General features: G+C 35.5%; 1 protein-coding gene across 5 annotated transcripts in view; it reads right to left on the bottom strand.

The window, feature by feature from the left end:
* The window catches only part of MAP3K7 (mitogen-activated protein kinase kinase kinase 7), a 67,903-nt gene that overhangs the window by 19,021 nt on the left and 26,122 nt on the right, over window positions 1–22,760 (bottom strand). For 3 of the 5 annotated variants that reach the window (XM_060167753.1, XM_060167752.1, XM_060167750.1), the window contains 6 exons: window positions 20,455–20,583; window positions 18,092–18,222; window positions 16,421–16,502; window positions 13,619–13,749; window positions 12,826–12,955; window positions 10,154–10,234 (listed from right to left, as the gene is read on the bottom strand). In XM_060167753.1, coding sequence (XP_060023736.1) covers window positions 10,154–10,234; window positions 12,826–12,955; window positions 13,619–13,749; window positions 16,421–16,502; window positions 18,092–18,222; window positions 20,455–20,583 — 684 coding nt within the window. The remainder of the gene's footprint in view (window positions 1–10,153; window positions 10,235–12,825; window positions 12,956–13,618; window positions 13,750–16,420; window positions 16,503–18,091; window positions 18,223–20,454; window positions 20,584–22,760) is intronic. The other 2 variants (XM_060167754.1, XM_060167751.1) reach the window with 1 other exon arrangement.

Here is a 22,760-nt window from a genome sequence, read left to right as displayed (position 1 = left end):
GGATGCTTAGGCTTGCATTTATTACACTGAGTCACACTTACCTAATCCCATTAGTCTTTGTCAGAATCTAGTAATTTATTATTTGTGAACAACAACTCTTAATTTCCTAGTGGAGATGAATGACTCTCATTCCATTCCCAAATACACAGCTTGTTGAAATGGGCTAGTGTGTTAATCCTGCTTCAGGAACTTCTATGCTAAAAATAATTTAATTAAAAATCAGTTTATGAAAGAACTCTACACATGTAAGTCTTCAGTAAAATGGAATGAATTAAACAACAGCTTCACTCAGCACTTTTACTTGGGAATAGGGCTGTTTATACAGTATCTTCTAAGATGAGAGATCAGCTGTCTAAAAGGAAACACCAAAATATTGTAAGTAACAGCTGACAAAAAAGTCAAAATTCTTTTGACTCTGAAAGCTGTATTATGTAATTTCTCAACTAGTGGGCAGCACTCAGATCTCGTACTCTAATAATTGTGGCCTGATTAGAAGACAAAATTCATTCTTAAAATTTTGTATTTCCATAACCTTCAGTACCTTATTTAAACCAATCAGCAATATATTTAGCATCTTAATCAAGATGACCCTATTATTTTTTACATAAACTAAAAGGACCTTACAACAGAAGAATAATGTTTAATGCAATAATGCATGTAGTGAACAGAATAAATCAAATTTACAGCCACCTTGAAAGTATAACTCTTTTCTATTTAAAGCTATGTTTTAGAATTCTTTGCATAATCTTAACTCAAATTTATTTCGAGTTTCATTTTATTCCAAGCTCCAACTTTCGATTAAATTTGACATAACAACAAACTGCACATTTACTGAATCAGGCACATTAAGATATTTCTGTGAAAACTTTTAATTATCCCTGTTTCCAGAGGACAAAATGGATCCCTACCACCATGACTAATAAGCAATTTCAGGCACATTTCATTCTACACAATCATTCTAAAATTAGCTTAGATGAGACAGGCTTGTAAAAGTGTCTGGAATTCTCTTTTCAGATTAGCAACATTTGTGAATCTGGGGAACCACCCAGCACAAGGTCTAAAAATCAGTACATCACCATTGCAATAACAACAAAAACAAGCTCCAATCTAGGTGAGGGAAGGCGGAAAGGGGAATAAAAGCTTTTAAGTAGGGTAAAGGAGAGCTGATAGTTAACAAATGCCTTAGAATGAGAAATCTTCAAGCTACATTATGAGTCAAAGCAAGCAATACTAGGTAATGCACTTCATTAGCATAACCATGGCAGAAACCATCTGGCAAACAGTTCAGACAAAGCAAAAAAGGACTGCAATCAACAAATACTTGTTGCTCCAATATTAAGTTTTAAGTCATAATTTAGAAATATGAATGTAAAAAACATCAAGCTCCTATTATCGCAAATGAAAATTACTGGGTATGTGCTCAGTAAATTTAGACTGATTTTGAATTTTTTGGTAACTAAACACTAATTCAGAAACTCACTAACTTTATACTTTTTCAGGGTTCTTTGATATGTGCATAACTATATTACACATGGCAGTATAAAGGAAAAAAGAAGTAGAAGTGAGGGACAATATGATGTTAACAGATGCTTAATCAAGGAATATGAAACCTGTAAATGATGTCCTAAGTATTTTATTCTGTAACGAATTCTGGAACTTTCACGACTTCGGGTAGGGAACAAATGATCTTTTCAAGAATAACTTTTCTAAGTAAGAGCAACAAAAGGAATATACTATATCCCTAAGCCCCTCCCCCACCCAACAGGGTGGCTGGAATGGCAGCTGATAGGTCGATCATAACTACCACACTAAAACAAAATCCATCTCTTCAAAAAGCTGCTCTTTTTAAGTACAACTGATTTCCTGAGCTGGTATTTGAAAGTCATCATTATAGAGTCCCTCCAGAGACTGCTGGATTGGGTCCCAGAGAGTAATTCTTGAGGTTTTTCTGATCGGTTTCCTTACCTTAACTACTTACATTTTTCTATGTTCCAACTTCCTGAAGACTCTCTTCATGTAAAAATCAACACATTTTTCTGGAGACATCTCTTAAATAAAATATTGGAAATTCTGATATTCATAAGTTTTGAATATTAAAAATTATGGGACACTATCCTTATGTGTAAAATACACAAGATTTAAAAAATTCACACAGCACTGTACACTGCAGGATTATACTACTGCTTCATGGTAAACTGAATATGTAATTTAAAAATATATGTTAACTGACACTGCAGAAATACAAAGGATCATGAGCGATTACTACAAGCAACTCTATGCCAATAAAATGGACAACCTGGAAGAAATGGACAAATTCTCAGAAAAGCACAACCTTCCGAGACTGAAACAGGAAGAAATAGAAAATATAAACAGACCAATCACAAGCACTGAAATTGAAACTGTGATTAAAAATCTTCCAACAAACAAAAGCCCAAGACCAGATGGCTTCACAGGCGAATTCTATCAAACATTTAGAGAAGAGCTAACACCTATCCTTCTCAAACTCTTCCAAAATATAGCAGAGAGAGGAACACTCCCAAATTCATTGTGAGGCCACCATCACCCTGATACCAAAACCAGACAAAGATGTCACAAAAAAAACTACAGGCCAATATCGCTGATGAACATAGATGCAAAAATCCTCAACAAAATACTAGCAAACAGAATCCAACAGCACATTAAAATGATCATACGCCACGATCAAGTGGGATTTATCCCAGGAATGCAAGGATTCTTCAATATACGCAAATCAGTGTGACACACCATATTAACAAATTGAAGGATAAAAACCACATAACAGTCTCAATAGATGCAGAAAAACCTTTTGACAAAATTCAATACCCATTTATGATAAAATCTCTCCAGAAAATAAGCACAGAGGGAAACTACCTCAACATGATAAAGGTCATATATGACAAACCCACAGCCAACATCGTTCTCAACTGTGAAAAACTGAAACCGTTTCCACTAAGATCAGGAACAAGACAAGGTTGCCCACTCTCACCACTATTATTCAATATAGTTTTGGAAGTTTTAGCCACAGCAATCAGAGAACAAAAAGAAATAAAAGAAGTAAAACTATCACTGTCTGTAGATGACATGATACTATACATAGAGAATCTTAAAGATGCTACCAGAAAACTACCAGAGCTAATCAATGAATTTGGTAAAGTAGCAGGATACAAAAGTAATGCACAGAAATCTCCTGCATTCCTATACACTAATGATGAAAAATCTGAAAAAGAAATTAAGGAAACACTCCCATTTACCACTGCAACAAAAAGAATAAAATACCTAGGAATAAACCTACCTAAGGAGACAAAAGACCTGTATGGAGAAAACTATAAGACACTGATGAAAGAAATTAAAGATGATACAAACAGATGGAGAGATATACCATGTTCTTAGATTGGAAGAATCAACACTGTGAAAATGACTATACTATCCAAAGCAATCTACAGATTCAATGCAATCCCTATCAAACTACCAATGGCATTTTTCACGGAACTAGAACAAAAAATTTCACAATTTGTATGGAAACACAAAAGACCCCGAACAGCCAAAGCAATGTTGAGAAAGAAAAATGGAGCTGGAGGAATCAGGCTCCCGGACTTCAGACTATATTACAAAGCCACAGTAATCAATACAGTATGGTACTGGCACAAAAACAGAAATACAGATCAATGGAACAGGATAGAAAGCCCAGAGATAAACCCACACACATATGGTCACCCTACCTTTGATAAAGGAGGCAAGAATACACAATGGAGAAAAGACAGTCTCTTCAATACGTGGTGCTGGGAAAGCTGGACAGCTACATGTAAAAGAATGAAATTAGAACACTCCCTAACACCATACACAAAAATAAACTCAAAATGGATTAAAGACCTAAATGTAAGCCAGACACTATAAAACTCTTAGAGGAAAACATAGGAGGTACACTCTTTGACATAAATCACAGCAAGATCCTTTTTGACCCAGCTCCTAGAGAAATGGAAATAAAAACAGAAATAAACAAATGGGACCTAATGAAACTTAAAAGCTTTTGCGCAGCAAAGGAGACCATAAATAAGACAAAAAGACAACCCTCAGAATGGGAGAAAATACTTGCAAACGAAGCAAGTGACAAAGGATTAATCTCCAAAATGTATAAGCAGCTCATGCAGCTCAATATCAAAAAAACAAACAACCCAATCCAAAAATGGGCAGAAGACCTAAACAGACATTTCTCCAAAGAAGACATACAGACTGTCAATGAACACATGAAAGGTTGCTCAACATCACTAATCATTAGAGAAATGCAAATCAAAACTACAATTAGGTGTCATCTCACACTGGTCAAAACGGCCATCATCAAAAAATCTACAAACAATAAATGCTGGAGAGGGTGTGGAGAAAAGGGAACCCTCTTGCATTGTTGGTGGGAATGTAAATTGATACAGCCACCATGGAGAACAGTATAGAGGTTCCTTAAAAAACTAAAAATAGAACTACCATATGACCCAAAAATCCCACTACTGGCGAATACCCTGAGAAAACCATAATTCAAAAAGAGTCATGTATCACAGTGTTCGTTGCAGCTCTATTTACAATATCCAGGACATGGAAGCACCCTAAGTGTCCATCGACAGATGAATGGATAAAGAAGATGTGGCACATATATACAATGGAATATTACTCAGCCATAAAAAGAAACGAAATTGAGTTACTTGTAGTGAGGTGGATGGACCTAGAGTCTGTCATGAAGAGTGAAGTAAGTCAGAAAGAGAAAAACAAATACTGTATGCTAACACATATATATGAAATCTGAAAATAAAAAAAAGACTCTGAGGAACCTAGGGGCAGGACAGGAATAAAGACGCGGACATAGAGAATGGACTTGAGGACACGGGGAGGGGGAAGGGTGAGCTGGGACAAAGTGAGTCACAAGAGGGAGGGGATATGAGGGTATAAGTATACATATAGCTGATTCACTTTGTTATAAACCAGAAACTAACACAACATTGTAAAGCAATTATACTCCAATAAAGATGTTAAAAAAATATACATATATATTAAAGTTGGCACAAGTTTCATATTCCTTTACTAGTTTTAACAATTCTGGCTGTTTTCTTTTTTTTTTAAAACATTTTTTTGATGTGGACCATTTTTAAAGTCTATTGAATTTGTTACAATACTGCTTCTGTTTTTTTTTTTTTTATGTTTTGGTTTTTTGGCTGCGAGGCATGTGGGATCTTAGCTCCCTGACCAGAGATCGAACCTGCACCCCCTGCATTGGAAGGCCAAGTCTTAACCACTGGACTGCCAGGGAAGTACCTGGCGGTTTTTTAGAATAAAGCCTCCTTTAGGGTGGGGGTTATTTCCCCCCACTAAAGGAAAGCAATTATTATTGATAAGTTTTGCTTTCTAATAAACCTACTTTATTAGGTTAGAGTTCAATTATTTAAATAAAAAAAAGTGATCTTGGTAGACCACAATATGGTGCAAAGAGACTACCTAAATATTCACTGTTAGGTTAGATGCACTTCCCTATTTAATTAGTCACAAATATAGAATTCTGCTGAAGGTGCGGTGGCTACCCTTGGCAGAAGCAGGTATAGTATATCTCAGTAGAGCTCTCCTTGGGCCTCAGTGTCCCTAAATAAAGGTTTACAGCTGTTAATGACACTGTGTGCAAGGTAGGAACTTGAAGATCTAGAAAAGCTCAGTTCTTTCTATCTCATGGTCTCTTCATATTGGCGCTGCACTATTTAAAAAGGGGAAGAATTGCACTAATAATTTACGTACATACAGTTATAGGAATGTTTACAAACAGTACCTACTGGCTCTTGAACCAAATATAGTATTAGAAGGTTATATTTCCGTCCTGATGGAAAAAGCAAAGTGGTGCCCAGGTGTCTCTGCACAGCATCTCGGCCTCCAGCTGCCCAGCATTCTGCAAGGTCCTCACCACTCCCCTCCACCCCTGGCCCCCCCACTTAAATTACCTAAGATATTTGAAACTTCTGAAGGAGGAAAACAACACATAGGTATTAGAAAGCTAACTACCCATTTACTTTCTGTTAAATATTATGTTTGGCCTTTTCCATATTCTACTTATTCTACTTAACTATATATTAACACTTACTTTTGGAAAATACCCAATATACAATAGAGCTAAATGTACCTGACTGAAATTAAAAGTGAATGAATAGTCATTAAAATTTTCTCAGTTAAGAGATCTAAATGCAGCTGAAATCATAAGGATTCGTAAAGTTTCTTTTCAGCTTCAAGAATATTATAAACAAGAAATATCAATTAAATTCAGGGACCTGGGCAAAAATATTTTATATATATTAACAAGATTGACTCAAAACATTTGCATATTCAATCTTCTTTATCAAATCCTTAAGAACAGTACATAAGAGAGTACGTAATGCTCTTTGGTCAAAGCATTCTAAAATCCAAGTAAAAAGAGCTGAATAAACAAAAATCCATGATCTTATTAAAGTCTTAAAGGACAAAAAAATAGAAACATTTAAAGCAATCCAATAATATGCCACCCATTCTCTTTTCTTCAAATAAAAGTAATACAAATTAAAATGTACTGGTTGAAAAGGAGAAAGGATTATGCTTTTAAAACTCCAAGTTTTAATGGAAAACATTTAAGAAAGCCTATTTCCTTTCCTGGAAGTCTTATAATGTTCAATAAACAAATGCATTAGAAAACTATAGATCAAATGGTTTAAATTCTGGGCAAGAGACTTCTACATTTACATTAACTTTGCTTAGGTAGCACACCATTATTGGGCAGGACCTTCTTCACAAATGAAGAGTTAGCAAAATGTCATACTCTATTGATAATTTGCTCTTAATTATGTGTCTTGCTTGGTAAAAAGAAGCCAGATCGATCTATAGCCACTCTCTGTGGGCAGGGGAAAGTGGAAAGAAGGGTTATCCATACCAAAGTTTGCCAATACCTCTTTACAGCCACGGTCAAGGTAGAAGGGGTACAAAATATTGTGTAGTCTGATCCATAGGAAGTCCTGAGGTATTAAAGGTCCATTTCTGCACGACCTGAGAGACTGTTAAATTGATGAATATTGGTGTTAGCTGTAAGTTGCTTGTTCTTCCTCATTTGTTGGTGACAGAGTATATAATAGTGTTGAAAAGCAAGCAAAACACAAGATTTAAATTTGCTGACCCTATGACTAGGTTAGGCATTTTAGTCATTATAAAGATATATTAAAAAAAATCTTTAGAGTAATAGTGTGTATTTAAAAACTTTTAAGACTTGGTAAGGTTTTAAAAAATGCAAGAAACAACAAACACTTCAGAAAAGATACATTTGTACACTGCCAATAAATACACATAAAAATTTATGTGATGCTTAAATGATCACTCCTATTAAAAAGAGGCCGTTTATTCCAAGAGGTACATTAGACAGTATACTGCACTTGGCCAAAGGAAAATATTATTGAAACTACTTATCCAAAACAGATAAGATAAAAAGTACAGCTATATTTTAAAAAATGCTTACAAATGGGATCCAATGCTAATTAATGCCAGTTTGGATATATCAAGAAGTATCTGGTAATATAATCACAGGGCTTGTAGGGAAACCAACCTTGAGGAAAAAAATTCTAGAAGGTATTACAAAATTGGGGGAATTAAATTTCATCCTCCTTTACAATTAAAATCGCCATGTAAGACATCTGAGATATTCCCAAAGCATGGGTTATATCTTTATGTTTAATTTAAAAATATAACCTAAGAACAAATTAATGTTTAGCTTTTATGTCCAATTGTTTCAATTCCAGTGCTTGCATCCTTTTATTAAAGGAAGTGAAACCTATTAGGTTAATGTTTGAATATCTGGGAAAAAACCCAACAAGAATATTTAATAAAATGTATTACCGAATGATATTTCCATTTGAACAGCATTGTTACTCTGGCAATTAAGAGCAGAATTAAGCTTTTCTGACTCCATAAGTATCCAATGTCATAAAAAAGCGTCTCCTGGCTGAAGAGCTCACTTAAATTTAATACAAACCCTAACGAAGTGCAAGGCAGAATTATTCTAACTTCTCTGACTCAAACAAAACAAGAGAACATGGATGTAATTTGGCATCAGAAGATCTAGGATGGGATCCTGGCTGTGTGACTCTGGGAAAACCATTCAACATCATCAGGTCTAGGATTTTCATCTGTAAAATGGCTGTAATTTTATCTGATAACCTAGTTATAAGACTTACGAAGGTAATTAAGATGATGTGCTTTAAACTACTTTATAGGCCACACAGCACATCTAACCAGGGTTTCTCAACCTTGGCACTGCTGACACCTCCGGCTGGATAATTCTTGGCTGTGGGAAGCTACCCGGGACATTGCAGAGCGTGTAGCAGCATCCCTGGCTTCTGTCCACCATATGCCAGTAGCATCTATTAGTTCTGACAATCAAAAATGTTTCCAGACGTTGCCAAATGTCCCCTGGGGAGCAAATGCACCCTGGAGGAGAACCACTGAGACTACTATTCTTTCTCCTCTTCTCTCTCCCTTGTTATCTTGTACACCATTGGCTATTTCACCCACTATGTGTGGGTGTATCTGTTCTTAATGCTTACCCATAAGACCGGATTAAGATTATTGTGCCATCTGCCTCAATTTTCCTGATTCCCTCAAACGTTTAAGATAATCACAGCTCAGCAGTATGTATGTTTAAATGTTGCCACTTCTTCAGTCAGAATATTATTCCCTTAAACTTGGGACCTTTCAGTGTAGAGGTAAAATGATCCTAAGTACTCTGCTAATTTTGAAAGCAGCTCATGACTCAATAAATAAAATTACTATGTGAAGAAAGGGTTAACGGTATTCTCTGAATGGCAACAGTGAAAATGTTGTAAAGTAAACCACTTTGATAACTAGAATAAAAGTTAATTACTCTAGAAATAAAATGGTTAGGTATAGACAAAATGGCCCCTAAGAATTGTATAACTTATATTTTACACATATCTGTTATATACAAATTTTACATGTATCATAGTTCCTAGCTGCTGGAGCTCAATAATGGTTTGTTCATTTATATAATAGGCACATATTTACTAAACACTATGTGTGAGGCACTGAGCCAGATACTGCTGGTGCCATCAATAATTAATCACAAAGGCATGGTCTCTATCCTCATGTTTCAGTTTACTGGAGGAGAAAAGAACTACTAGGCATTCAGATATAATCCAATACTATGCTAAAAGCACAATCCCAGGCAAAGGACAGTGTGCTGGAGCATTCACCTAACTACGCCCATGATTGTGTGGGGAAAACTATATTTCCCTGTCAAAATTTCAGGGGAAGAGGTGGAGGAAAACTTAAAGCAGAAGGGTAAATAAATGATGATTTTGATAACATATATTAACCAATACTGAAGGTCACATATGCCATTTAAGTTTCTATTGAAAATGGTGATTTAGATGCGTCTGTGAAATGATCACCATAAGAAATAAAAGCAATTTGCCAATATGAGACATGGAGGTACCGTGTGTGAGTTGGGTATAAAAACACGTAATTTGCAAGAAGATTCTCCTGATAATACACAGGAATCAGAACTGACCGTAATTCTTTGGCAGGATACCAAACAAAACAGCAAATCTCATTTAGTTTTACTTCATTTCTGTTTTCTAGGTTAAGGCAAAACGGTATTTAGCAACTCTTTTCTCAACTTCATATTTCACTTGTTCCCAACAGAAAGAGGCTGGGATAGAATGCCTAGAGGGAGCCCCAAAGTAGTAACGAAGGAAGGAAAGGAGTGAAGGACAACAAATATTTTTAAAGGATTTTTTCCTCTTTCTCCTGGGTGCAAAAAAGGTCTGGGTTCAGCTCTTCTGCTCACTTAAAAGATGAGAGGAACTTGGCAGAATTCTGGACTGGTATTCTCCCTTCCGTGAAAACGTTCACTTTACCTTCTATTTTATCCTCAGTTTTGGAGATGTGAGGTTTCCTGCCAAGCCCACTTCAGTGTAGATAAATGTATACAGTTTTTAATCTGTCTCCCTAATTACTGCATGCAAGGTATCTATTTTCACGTTCTATCAAATTGGAGCAAGAAGCATTTTTTAAGTACCAGGGATCATTACTCCAGTTCCACAGCTATTAGACCGACTCAGGTGGTCTATGATACCTGATATGACGATCTCAGGGACATCCAGAATGTTGCCAAATGAAGCAGTTTTACGGTGGCCCCGTTTAGGCTTGGAAAAGGCTGCAAAAACACATATATACAGTATACATGCAAACAACTACAAATAGTAATAGAAAACGATGAACAAAAACAGAATACTTTTCAAATAGTTATGTTAATAACACTTCATGCAGAATGGCATGCAGAACTATCTAACTTTTCATCCATGCTTAGAAAAGGCGTGATTAAGGAGCAAACAACTACCAATACAAGATGTTTCACATATTGGCTTTAATTAGCAGGAAAAAAAAAATAGGGCCAAGACAAACAAAGCTGCAGGGTAATGAGAAAGCTAGATTTCAAACATGTTCATAGAAATAATCTACCTAAGTGAAACCACTGAAGTACAATGCGGGGGTCTAGGATGAAACTGGGAAGGAAAAGAGGAGTTAAAAAGAGATAAGCTGCCATATTTGTTTTAAATGAACAAACACAGGAATATATGTCCAATTAGGTGTTTCTTGAAGTGTGCTATAAAGTAAAATTCAGTGATTAAATGATAATTACTGAATCAAAGTATGAAATGTTTATGCTTTTATAATTGTAAATATTTAAACATACTTCTGGTAAACTGAATATTTATTGTAGTTTCCAAAGTTTAGGGTGTATTCCTGCTAAACTTGAAAAGTATTGAAAGGCTGGAAAATATGAACCTTTCAAAGTAAGACAGTTCACCAACGGATGTTCAACCATCTGTTTTACATTTAGGCAGAGAAAGGACAGGGTAATTCAAATGTGTGGTTATCTTTAATCTAGTGAAATAACACTTCTGTAAAGAATACTTATAAACCAGTACCTGACTAAAAAATTGACACAAGCAGATATAAAATTACTGTTATTACATTACAGAGCATTTCCTGTTTTAGGGTAGCAACCACTATTTGGCAGGTCTAACTTGAATGATATTCCTGAAATGAAAAAGGCTGCCGAAGTGTAAGCATGTGTTCCTGTGTACACTGTCCATTGGACACTACGCTGCGACACCCCGACTCCACACAGAAACGCTTGTGACTCATGGAGGCCAGGAAAGCTTGACAGTGGCTGGTGACCTCCATTCAACTTGATCGTTTCTAAAAACCCATCTGTGTGGCAGAGACTCCTGGTCACCAGCGCAACAGAACCCCAACTTTACTCAGGACAGCAATGCTCCTAGATAAAAGATTGCAGATCCTTCCTTCCCATGGAGGCACAGGGCTCTTCCTTCCCATCTGACCCTATCACTATGGCCAATGACATCTATGTGGGAGTTGTTAGGAGGGACTTCTGGGAATGCTCCTTAAAAAAGCCTGGGCATGAGCCCTTCCCCTAATTCTTGCTTTTTGATGCCAGGACTGTGGATGTGATGATTGGAACTGTAATAGCCAGTATGGAGTACAAAGTAACCTTCAGGATGAAAGCCACACAATAGGGATTATGACACAGAGAGACAGAAGAAACCCAGTTACCTAACGATCATGGAGCCGACCTCCAGATTTGTTTGTGTGTGAAAAATAAAGCTTATATGTTAAAGACACTGTTATTTTGGATATTCTGTAATATCTAACTGATTCTAATGCTAACTAATAAAATAAGTGATTAGTTGAAGACAAGTATAGTTAGGATGGTCCTCTGGACAACTTCTTTCTGAAAAGAGCTTCACACAAAATGAAAATATTCTATTTAGAAAAAAACCATAAAGACCTAAAAAAAAGAGGACAAAAACAAAAAACCAAACAAATAAAACCCAAAAACCTGGTTAGCTAAGTTAAAAAAAAAGTAGGCTAATACACTTGGAAATATACTTGTATACACATATGTAGTTAAAAGACTAGAGGTAAATACACAAATTGTTTATCTCTGAGTGGGACAATTATGGAAGACTGGTATTTTTATTTGTTTATATTTCCACATTTTCCACAATAGAAATGTATTTGTAATCAGTTCCTCTCCACCCCTGGGGGAATCAGAAAGAAAACAATTTAACCCAGCATTACTAAATGAACCTGGTTAGAAAAGGTTAGAAGTTCACTCAGGTAACAAAACATGTAATTATTTTTGTGCTGACCAGTCTTTCTGACAAAATGGAATATAAATGCTAGCTTTTTCAAGATCAAATAAAATTACCGTGATCTTTTATTTTACAATTAAAAGAATTAATCCTAAACTTAGCTACTTTTGCCACTGAAAGTAGGAGCAGCAGCAGATAGTAAGGCCAAATTATATTTGGATCTGGAGTACATTTTCCTGCTAATTTCAAAACAAAGCATTTGCTATTACTTGAGTTCAGCGCAAAATTCTAGTAGAATCACTCAAAATCCTCCAAAACATCCTGGTTTTGGCAAAATTTCAATTTCTCACTTAGATTTTCAGCTCGTGTTTGAGCTGAATTACATTTGATAAAATCTGTAATTAGGAAGGTATATTTTATACTCCAAATAATTTTACAAATCATGCTTTCCTTATTTGGAATTTGAGACACTTTTTGCTAGAAGCATAGGAAGTATATTGTAAACTAACTTCCTACTTTAAAAAAAATTTAGGACATGCACAAAAAAAAACCACTGACATTCCCACTACTGAAGCAATTGAAACTACCATTTTCACTCCTCTTTAGACTTTTATTTTCATTTTACCTGTGGTTGCAGCAATTCTGGCTTCTATTTCAGACATGTCAGCACTCATCCTCTTGCCTTCAGAGGTTGGAGGCAAGCTCTCCACACTGCTCCCACGAGAAGCTCCCAAGCTCAAACGTCCAGATTCGCTCTGTTAAAAATACAGGTCAATTTGAATCACTAAAGCTCTTTATATTTAAAAATCCTGGACAGCCTAGAAGGAGGAATATACCAACTGGGATTCTTAGGGGGTCTGTTCTGAAAGAAATAGAAAGTTTTCAGGGGGAGGGAGCTGTAAGGCTGAGGGAGAACAAGCTGCAGATACTGGCCTTTAGGATACGCTGGTCACTAGAGCTGGGAGTTACATGCCCCAAATATTGGTTAACCTAAATGCATCAGACAAGATGAATAAAATCACTCCTTAAAATGTTTTAAAACCAGTAATAGCAAAAATATAATAAATCTGGATAATATGAAATGAGAGATCTAGAACAATTCCTTTAACTGGGGAAGGAATACGCATTTTACATTTGTAACCATCAACCGTTCAAGTTAGGGATCACTGTAAGGCAGGAGTTGCACAGGTGGCAAAGGCAGCAATCATCAGAAGAGGAAATCATTTGACTGGTAGTGAATTCTAGGAGAAAATCATTACACATCTCTACTCTTAAGCTTGCCTGTCTGTTTCAGGAACAAGACTCAGGACTTATATAGAGGAAGAGGACAAACAATTAACTTGTTAGTATAATGCTCATGACTACTGGTTAGGTTACCAAAAGATTTTACTTTTTGTTATTTTAGTAACAAAACAAACCTGTTGTTTTGCCTGGTTTTTCAACAATTTTGATTCTAAGCGTTTAATAGTATCATTTGTGGCCGGAACTTGCTCCATATTAGTGTCGCTTTTATTACTGGTATTTGTAGAAGTGATGTCCATGAATGAGCCTAGGAAAGCAGAAACATTTATGACTACAGGTTGGGAATAATACAAAATGCTTCATTCAATAAGATGCAACTTAAATTCTTTTCTAAACTAGCAAGACATAAATAGAAATAAAATTGAAGACTTTTCAAGCTAATGAAGATACCCAAACAAACCCATTTTAAATGAAATTTAAGGATAGCACAAAAAGGGAACCAAAACGCCTAGTCTTCAAATAGTCAAGGATGACTTTAAGATTCTTAGCCTGAGCTAGTAGAATGGAGTGGCTATTAATCAAGATGGGGAAGACCACGGGAGGAATGACTTGAAGTGAGCTCAGTTAGGAAATGGTAATTTTGAGTTCCTAGTAGATATCAAGCAAGTAGTTGGATATATGAGTGTGGAGTTCAGGTCTGGGATGGAGCAAAACATTGGCAAATCCATGGTATACAAAGCCATGACACTGGATGAGATTACCAAGGAATGAATTTAGATAGATAAGCAAAGAGCTGAATAACTGAGCCCTGAGCACTCTCACGTTTATAGGTTGGGAAGTTGAGGAGTAAACAGCATAGGAAAACATGAGAACAAGTGACCAGAGATGTAAGATGAAACCCAGGCTGGTATGGTATCCTAGAGATCAACTCAAAGTGCTGAAAGAAGTAGAGAGTAGTGAACTGTGTCAAAGGCTGCTGAGAATCAAAAAAGATGAGAACTGAAAAATCATTCATTTAGATTTTAGTAATGTGAAAATAACTGGTGATCTTGACAAGAGCAATTCTGGAGTAGTGGTATAATAAAAGACTGAACGGAGTGGGCACAAGAGAGAATGGAAAGAGAGAAGCTAGAGAAATACAAATACAGACTACAGCAGTCCCCCTCTTATCCTGGGGGGATACATTCCAAGATCCCCAGTTGATGCCTGCAAACTTGGATAGTACTGAACCCTCATATACTGTGTTTTCTCTTATACATATATAACTATGATAAAGTTTAATTTATAAATTAGGCACAGTAAGAGATTAACAACAGTAGCTAACAATAAAATAGAACAATTATAACATACCATAATAAAAGTTACACGAATGTGGTCTCTCAAATTGTACTACCTTATTGTACAAATTTAATACCTTTTCCATCTAACTAAGCACTATCCTGCACCGTGGCTGTAACTTCTGCAGTTTGAGGTGTAACAGCAAAACTAGCACAAATTTCTTTTTCCTTTGTCACAATTTCACAGATAGAAGTTCTTACTGCTGATCTTGGCAACCTCAGCACATGATTTTTTTTTTTTCTTTCCTTATTAAAGTTGAGAACTTTCACCTTTTCACTTAGAGGAGGCACTTTATGGCTTCTCTTTGACATATCCGAATTGCCAGCATCACTACTCTTGTGCTTTGGGGCCATTATTAAATAAAATAAGGGTCCCTTGAACACAAGCACTGTGATACCTCGACAGTTGATCTGACAACCAAGAGAGCAGGATACACTGAACAAAGGGATGATTCACGTCCCAGGCGGGATGGAGCGAAATTTCATCATGCTACTCAAGATGGCTGCAACTTAAAACTTATGAATTATTTAGTTCTGGAATTTTCCATTTCTGGACCACAGTTGACCAGGAGTAACTGAAATCACAGAAAGTGAAACCGTGGACAAGAGGGGACTACTGTATATATGCTCTGGGAATGATCCCAGCAGAAAGGCTAAAACTGATGATGCAAGAGGCAGGGAAAAATTGCTAGGAAGAGCAGATGGGATCTGCCACACAAAGGAGACAGGCTTGCCTTTGGCTAGGAGCATGGATAGTTCAGCCACAGAACAGAAGAGAGTGCAGAGTAGAAGGGCAGATACAGGCAGTGGGGAGAGTGGGCTGGGGGAGCTTTCTTTAAAAAACATTTATTTATTTATTTGGCTGTGTCGGGTCTTAGTTGTGGCATGTGGGATCTTTTGTTGCTGCGCTTGGGCTTATCTCTAGTTGTGGCATGCAGGCTCAGTAGCTGCGGCACGTGGGCTCTCTAGGTATGGCTCTTGGGCTCTGGAGTGCGCAGGCTTAGTTGCCCCACGGCATGTGGGATCTTAGTTCCCCGAAAGAACCCGCATCCCCTGCATTGGAAGGTGGATTCTTAACCACTGGACCACCAGGGAAGTCCCTCTACTATCTTTTTTGATGACCACAAACTATGGAGCTGAGGAACTCCTGAACTAAAACACAGCTTCTTAAATAAGAGTCTCTGTAGATTGTTCTACAAAGACCAAAAAGTAGGGTGTTCATGATAAAGGAAATACGTTGTTTTATATATGTATGTATGTGTGTATATATATACATATGACATATATATGTTTATATATATGATATATATTTATAATATATATATTTACAATAATTTCTGATACTATTTGATCTAGCAGTATCTAAGAACTATTTTTCAAATAAAGAATGACATTCACAGCAATATAATATCCAATCTTTTTATATATAACTGCGTAAGAATTTCAAGACTTGGAAACAGGTCTTCAGCAGCTCTTTAATCTGGGTACCTGCATGAAGAATGGTGCACCTGGAAATTCAAATTGAAGTCAATCTGCAATTAAAATGCAAATGAGGACATCATTCATTGCTTCTTGATTATAACTTCATGGGAATAGAGACACAAAAATTTAGGTTATTACTGTTCTACTCTATCCATTTACCTGTACTGGTGGCAGAGTTGCTCTGTCCTTCATCTGAATACTGGCACGGGTATTGTAACGGCTCATCTGCTCCTGGAAAGTACTATATATATAAAAAGTAAACAACAATTTAAACTTTCTTTAATACAAATTAAATCTTGTGAAAACTAACTTAAAAGGTACATTTAATTACTTCCTTTTTGAGATTTGAATGTAGCAAAAATTGCTGCTTTATTTTCACTAAGGGATACACTGAATTTGTAAATACCTAAGGTTTTGATTTTACAAAGACAATAATGTGCTACTCTTCTGAATTTCAACTATTATCAATGCCATGTACCTACCTACATATCTATTAGATAGATAGTCTAGATAGTCTAGATAGTCTTAAAGAAAACTGCCAATATTCCTTTAGAGGAACATATGAAATACAGTAGTATTATTCCTCATAATTAAATGAAACATATTTATGTTCTCACAGCAGTGATGTAAACCTCCAAATTGTTGAAATGACTTAGTCTGACAACTGAAATGGTATGCCATAATTTGTTAGAACCTATATTTTAAATATCAAGGATTATGAATGTCCCTCTATGAACTAGAGATAAAATACTGGATATATTTGTCGGGTGAAAATTAGAATTTCGGGAAAAAAAGGAAGGTTTTCTCCTCAAATTAGACAAAGCACATAAAAGCACAGTTAAAACGTGAACAATTTATGTAACCCGAAGTTTTAAGGTATCTGAGCTCTCTTCTTATGAACGTATCTTCAGGTCCTAGGATTCTATTTATAGCTAGTATCCAAATATGCAGTTAAGCTTTAATCAGATTAGTTCAAGCTGGTTTGCCTAAGTTATTTTCATTAGAATGAAAAAACTAAATATTTGGCCATTTAGGAAATTACTTAATCTATATTTAAAGAGATTGAAAGATTCTTCTACTTAGCAAATTGTTCTGAAATTAGGCACTTTCATAAGTACATAAACTTTTTAAAGTCAAGGTACCACTCAATAGATTTGTTAGTGCACCAAAAACCAGAGGCCTAAAATTATTCAAATAATTCTAAGTGTTTGATTTATAGATTAGGAAATTCTAATAATCATTTAAAACGATCCTTCTAAATTCCAAAATTCTACAGAGCCTAGAAGAAAGTTTAACTTTTTAACGGCAAATGAAAAGCTGAAAATATGCAATGAAAAACCAAAGGTAAAAATTACTTAGATAAATGTGTCTGGGAATGAAACCTCTCTACTGCACTACATAAATGACTGCTTGATAAAGATCTCTACTAAAGAAAATTTAAAACTTAGCAAGTATTAGAGCCATAAAATACCTAAGTCCTGTAAAGGCTTTAGAGATCACCTAATTCAACTTCTGTCACATTACAGATAAGGCAACAGGCCCAGAAACAAACACATCTGTCAACTAAGTTGAGCAGAAGGAAAAAAGCACGTCCAGAAACCTAGTCTTGCCATCTTTCAATTATAAAAAACTAGTTCTTTTTCTTTTTTTTTCAAAAGAATGTTTCCTCCTCTGATTATATGAGTAACGAACACCCATTCTAACATGGAAAATACAGATAAGTGTGAAGCAAAAAAAGAACAATACTGTCCCTTTAATTTAAAACCCCATTAAAAGTCAGTATATATAAAATTCCCTTAAACCCAAAGCCCCTCAAAAGAAGGATTATACCCGCATCAAGTGAGTCATTATTTTCACAATTTCCTCCATTGAAGGGCGCTGAGAAGGATCTTTAGACCAACAACGAGTCATCAGGCTCTCAATGGGCTTAGGTAAATTTTTGATCAGTGGTGGTCGAGTACCTACAATTGAAAATTAGAGGAGGGGAGAAAAGAATGTATTTACTCAAAGAATGGTGTAAGTTTTTTTTTAAATATGCATTTCTGAAGTGTTATTTATTTTACAGATCTTGTAATTTAAGATTTTTTTAGGAGGACTAAAAGTACCTTTTTTTTTGTCTTTTGGATTAACATTATATTTTCATAAAACAGAAGCTACACCTTTTGAGAAGCCAAATTAAAATTTTATATACATTATGACTGAAAGTTAATATTTCATTTGCTATAAACACTCTTTTAACAAATAATAATGGCTTAATGTGTATTTTACTAAGAATAAAATGGTGGCTTGAGGTAATCTTATTTGAACTATATTTTCAGATTTATCGTAACAATTTCAAATGTGTTTGACAAATCATCTTCCATATGTCAAAAGTCATCAACTATGGTGTTATACTCACTGACCTCCAAATGGCTCTTTTGTGGGAGACAGGTCTTAGGGTTGCTGTGAATCAATCATTTCACAAGCTGAAAACTGCCAACTTTTGTGTAATTAACAAGACTGTAATATCATTAGTAAGGTCCCTAACTTAAAGAAGGCCTCAAGTATAATGAAATCTTTGTAAGTTTATCAATTAATAAGTTAGTTCTTTTATTCCTTACTTCATGGACATTCAATTATTTACTGACAACTGACAGAAAAAGAAAACAAACTGTCCTGTTCAATGCTCTAGCATTCTCTACAATGACAAGAAAGGTAGTACAATGAAAGGTAGCATAGGAAACTGGTAAACACATTTGAGATTACTCAGATTACTGCCTGACATGTCTATGAATGATCAAAATAGTGAGGCATATATTTATTTCTATCACATGTGGAACAGTGTTTTAAAAATGCCATTAATCAGAATAATTATAATCAAGTGATAGAAATTAAACAACAGAGAGTGATGTTAAAAGTTAGAAGGTTAAGCAATTTCCCTTCATGAAAAGTTTATTTCCCCAAAGCAGCTGGGAAGTAACTTGATTAATAAGGATATATTCTAATATCATGAGCGGTCAGAAACATTGTAACTACAGGTATAAAAGGAATAGGAGGGATGAAAGGACACTGTGTCCATAAATCAATATAACTTAAAAATATGGGCATTTGAGCCAGAAAGATCCAGATTTAAATCCTAGCAACACCACTTACTAATCTTGTGACCTCAGTCAAGTTATTTAACTGCTCTAGGTCTCAGTTCCCTAATGTGTAAAATTGTAAAGTGAGGCAATAATAGTACTCGCCTCATAAGAGTGAATGAGAAGATAAAAAGAAAGACTCTGTGAAGCACTTTGTGTTTTGCCTTTATGACTAGCTTAAGTAACAACACTTATTACAGTAAGTCCCCTACATATGAACCTTCAACTTGCGAAGTTTCAAACATATGAACATGCGTTCCATCAACGTCAGGTGTGAGTGAAATTGCAGCTTGCCCTCTGTCTCCTATTGCTGACGATCCCTCAGCTCTACCATCTCCCACCTCCTCTCCTTCCTCCAGTCAGTAACTCTTCTTGCCTGTTCACTTGATGCCAGCCTCCATATGCCAGCTGTTGTACTGTACTACTGTACTTTTCAAGATACTGTACTATAAGGTTTAGAATGTTTTCTCTACTTTTTGTGTTTTTTATGTATTATTTGTGTGAAAAGTGTTATAAACCTATTATAGTACAGTACTACATAGCTGACTGTGTTAGTTGGGTACCTAGGATAACTTTGTTGGACTTATGAACAAATTGGACTTAAGAACATGCTCTCAGAATGTAACTCGTTCGTATGTAGGGGACTTACTGTATTATGCTTTGCTTTCTCTCCTCAATGAGACACTTGCTTCCTAAGGAGAAAAAGGCAATAGCTCCCTAATTATCTGAACCATGTGAGAGATTTTAATTTAATCTTTAAATTTTATTTTTTCCAAGAGAGTCCAGTCCAGTGCTTCTCTGTCCCCTCCAGAGAGCCAACAGAGGTAGTTGGCTCTGGCTGTCTACTGATGGCCTTTCCCTAATGAGCACAGCCAGCAAACCTTCTCAGCTTTGTGCAAAGCCAGGACTGCTCCCAGCCCTTGCCTGTTTTTAGAGTAGGGGGGAGGGCTGGAGACTGGTAATAAGAAATTGTATATTTTAATATTAGGGATAAATGGTCTTCTTTGGGGGAGAAACAATTTCCAAATAGGAATAAAATATATAAAATATATTGAAGAAAAAAATTTCACAAACCATTATGAACAGCCCACATGATACGGAAAGCTGGGCCACCAATTTCATCAAAGGGTTTCCGACGTGTTATCACTTCCCAGAGGATAATACCCCAGCTGAAGACATCACATTTTTCACTGTAATTGCTACCTAGAAAAAAAAGGTAGTAAAGTTTCAAGACTTTTTCCCACATGACTAACAGAAGCAATTGCTTTCATAAACTTTAAGAATGAGCATCATGTACAAAAACAAGAGAATGTCCCATGTAGAGCTGAGAAATTACTCTTTCTGAAGACCTCAAGTCTTTGCAATAAATACATTTTTAAAATGAGTTAAGTATTAATAATGCACTAAAAAATCCACTTTAGAAAGCTGGTCATTTTTTACCTTCTCATCAAGAAACAGACCTTATCTTTTATTTATTTAGACTTATATTTTCTCTGGGGCAAAGTATAAAACATTTGTACACTCCTTTCTATAATTTCTTAATCTTAAATGTTCTTCTCCCATTCTCTTGATGCTACTATCAAAGCAGAAAAAATTTCTAATCTAGTGTTAAGATTTTCTTTTCAAAATATCTGGTGAGATAAAATTATTAATTTACAAACTTAAAAATAAGTTGTAAGCAGGAAAAACTATGAATACAAATTTACAGTAAGCAGATTATGCAGCAAAATATATATGATTACTAAGTTGGCTGGTGAATCAGCACAATTAAATAGCCAAACAAACCCCCCAAACCCACGAACAACCCACTATAACAGTGACCAATTATTACAGCAATAGCTATGCATGTACTTTACAAAGGCACTAGGCAGTGCACTGTAAGAGTTATAATGACTTTACAATCTGATTTGGGCTACAGGTGCTGACATCTTTCAGAAATGAAGAAATCTACATAGGCTAACAGTCTGAGCTTTGTTGCTCTAAACAATTAACAGCAACTTTTATTTCTAGGTTCTTTTGTATAAACAAATCTTTCGGCTCTCCATACTACAGTAATAACTGTGTTATTTTAACTCAAAGAAAGGCACATGAAATAAACAAATAATTTTAAAACAATGCCAATTATATGCATTCTGTATACAAACTTGAAAACAGGCGGCATTATTTAATTTTATATAATTTAACACTTGCTTGTCCACTAACTTTTTAACTGAATTTTGTGGCAAAATAGCTCCACTCAAGTGACCAGCTGCATAGCAAATTTTTTTCTCTTGGTGGCTAAAAACAAAGAACAAAAAATTTTAAATTCATCAAAAATAAGTCAAAATCAGAATCTGATTACTAAATGTTTCTGAATTTTATGGGCTTTCATACTTCCTAACATGAATCACACATCTTCAGTTCAACTTTTCTCATTTAAAAGATAAGTTGATGTTTTTATATAGAAACCTCATATGCAATTTATGGACCACTCTTTTAGAACTTCAGTAAGACACAGAGACGTAAAACAAAGTAGGCATAAGCTTATCCTTTACTTAAGGTCCTTAGTATCTTTACTTGTGGTCCTTGCATTCTTTCTAAGGCATGCTCATTTAAACTTTAAACTGCTAATTCTTAATCGCTAGGAAACCAACACAAAGCACAGTAGATCCTCATTATTCCCAGTATTGTTCTACAAAGTTGCTGCGAACCTTGAATTAGTGAACACTGAATCATCTGCTCCTCGGGGAATTACAGGGTTGGGCTCCTATACTGATCAGTTGACATTTTTGTCAACTGATCAATACATAACCTTGTTTTATGTGTGTTTCTGTTCAAAACACCTCATTTAATATAAATTGTTGATTCATTAATATTGAACTCATGGCCAAAAGCACTGTAATTCATGCCTGAATGAAGATTAGCTAGCACATGTATTTTCTCTGTAAGACACATCACAGCCTTCTGATACTTAGGAACACTAGAAAGCACTTCAATATTACTCGTAGAGGCCATTTTAAATGGTGAAATCATCAACACAAAGCACAAAAAAAGGAAAAAAATGAGGCACTAAATACATCACAGAAGTGATAAAATATAAGAACTGATACAACAGGGCAGAGCATTGCCTTGTTTGACCTCAGCTGGGAAGGTGTGTGTTGGGTGACTAAATTTTTCCCTGCTTTGTTCATGCCTGTGAATAACTATGAAAGAATTATGAGTACTGATTTTAGGATACAAGTAGGCAATTTTGCAGTTATGGAACCTGAGAATGAGGATCAACCGTACATATGCTTGAACTTCATAGAGGGTGCTAGACAACTTAAATCTTGCTGTGAGACTCAAGATCTAAGGCTATATTTATTTAATACCTCCTTAGACTTTAGTATATATCTTATAAT

The sequence above is a fragment of the Lagenorhynchus albirostris genome, chromosome 12 (genome assembly GCF_949774975.1).
Source record: "Lagenorhynchus albirostris chromosome 12, mLagAlb1.1, whole genome shotgun sequence".
Lineage (NCBI taxonomy): Eukaryota > Metazoa > Chordata > Mammalia > Artiodactyla > Delphinidae > Lagenorhynchus > Lagenorhynchus albirostris.
This window is presented reverse-complemented; position numbering and strand designations above follow the sequence as displayed.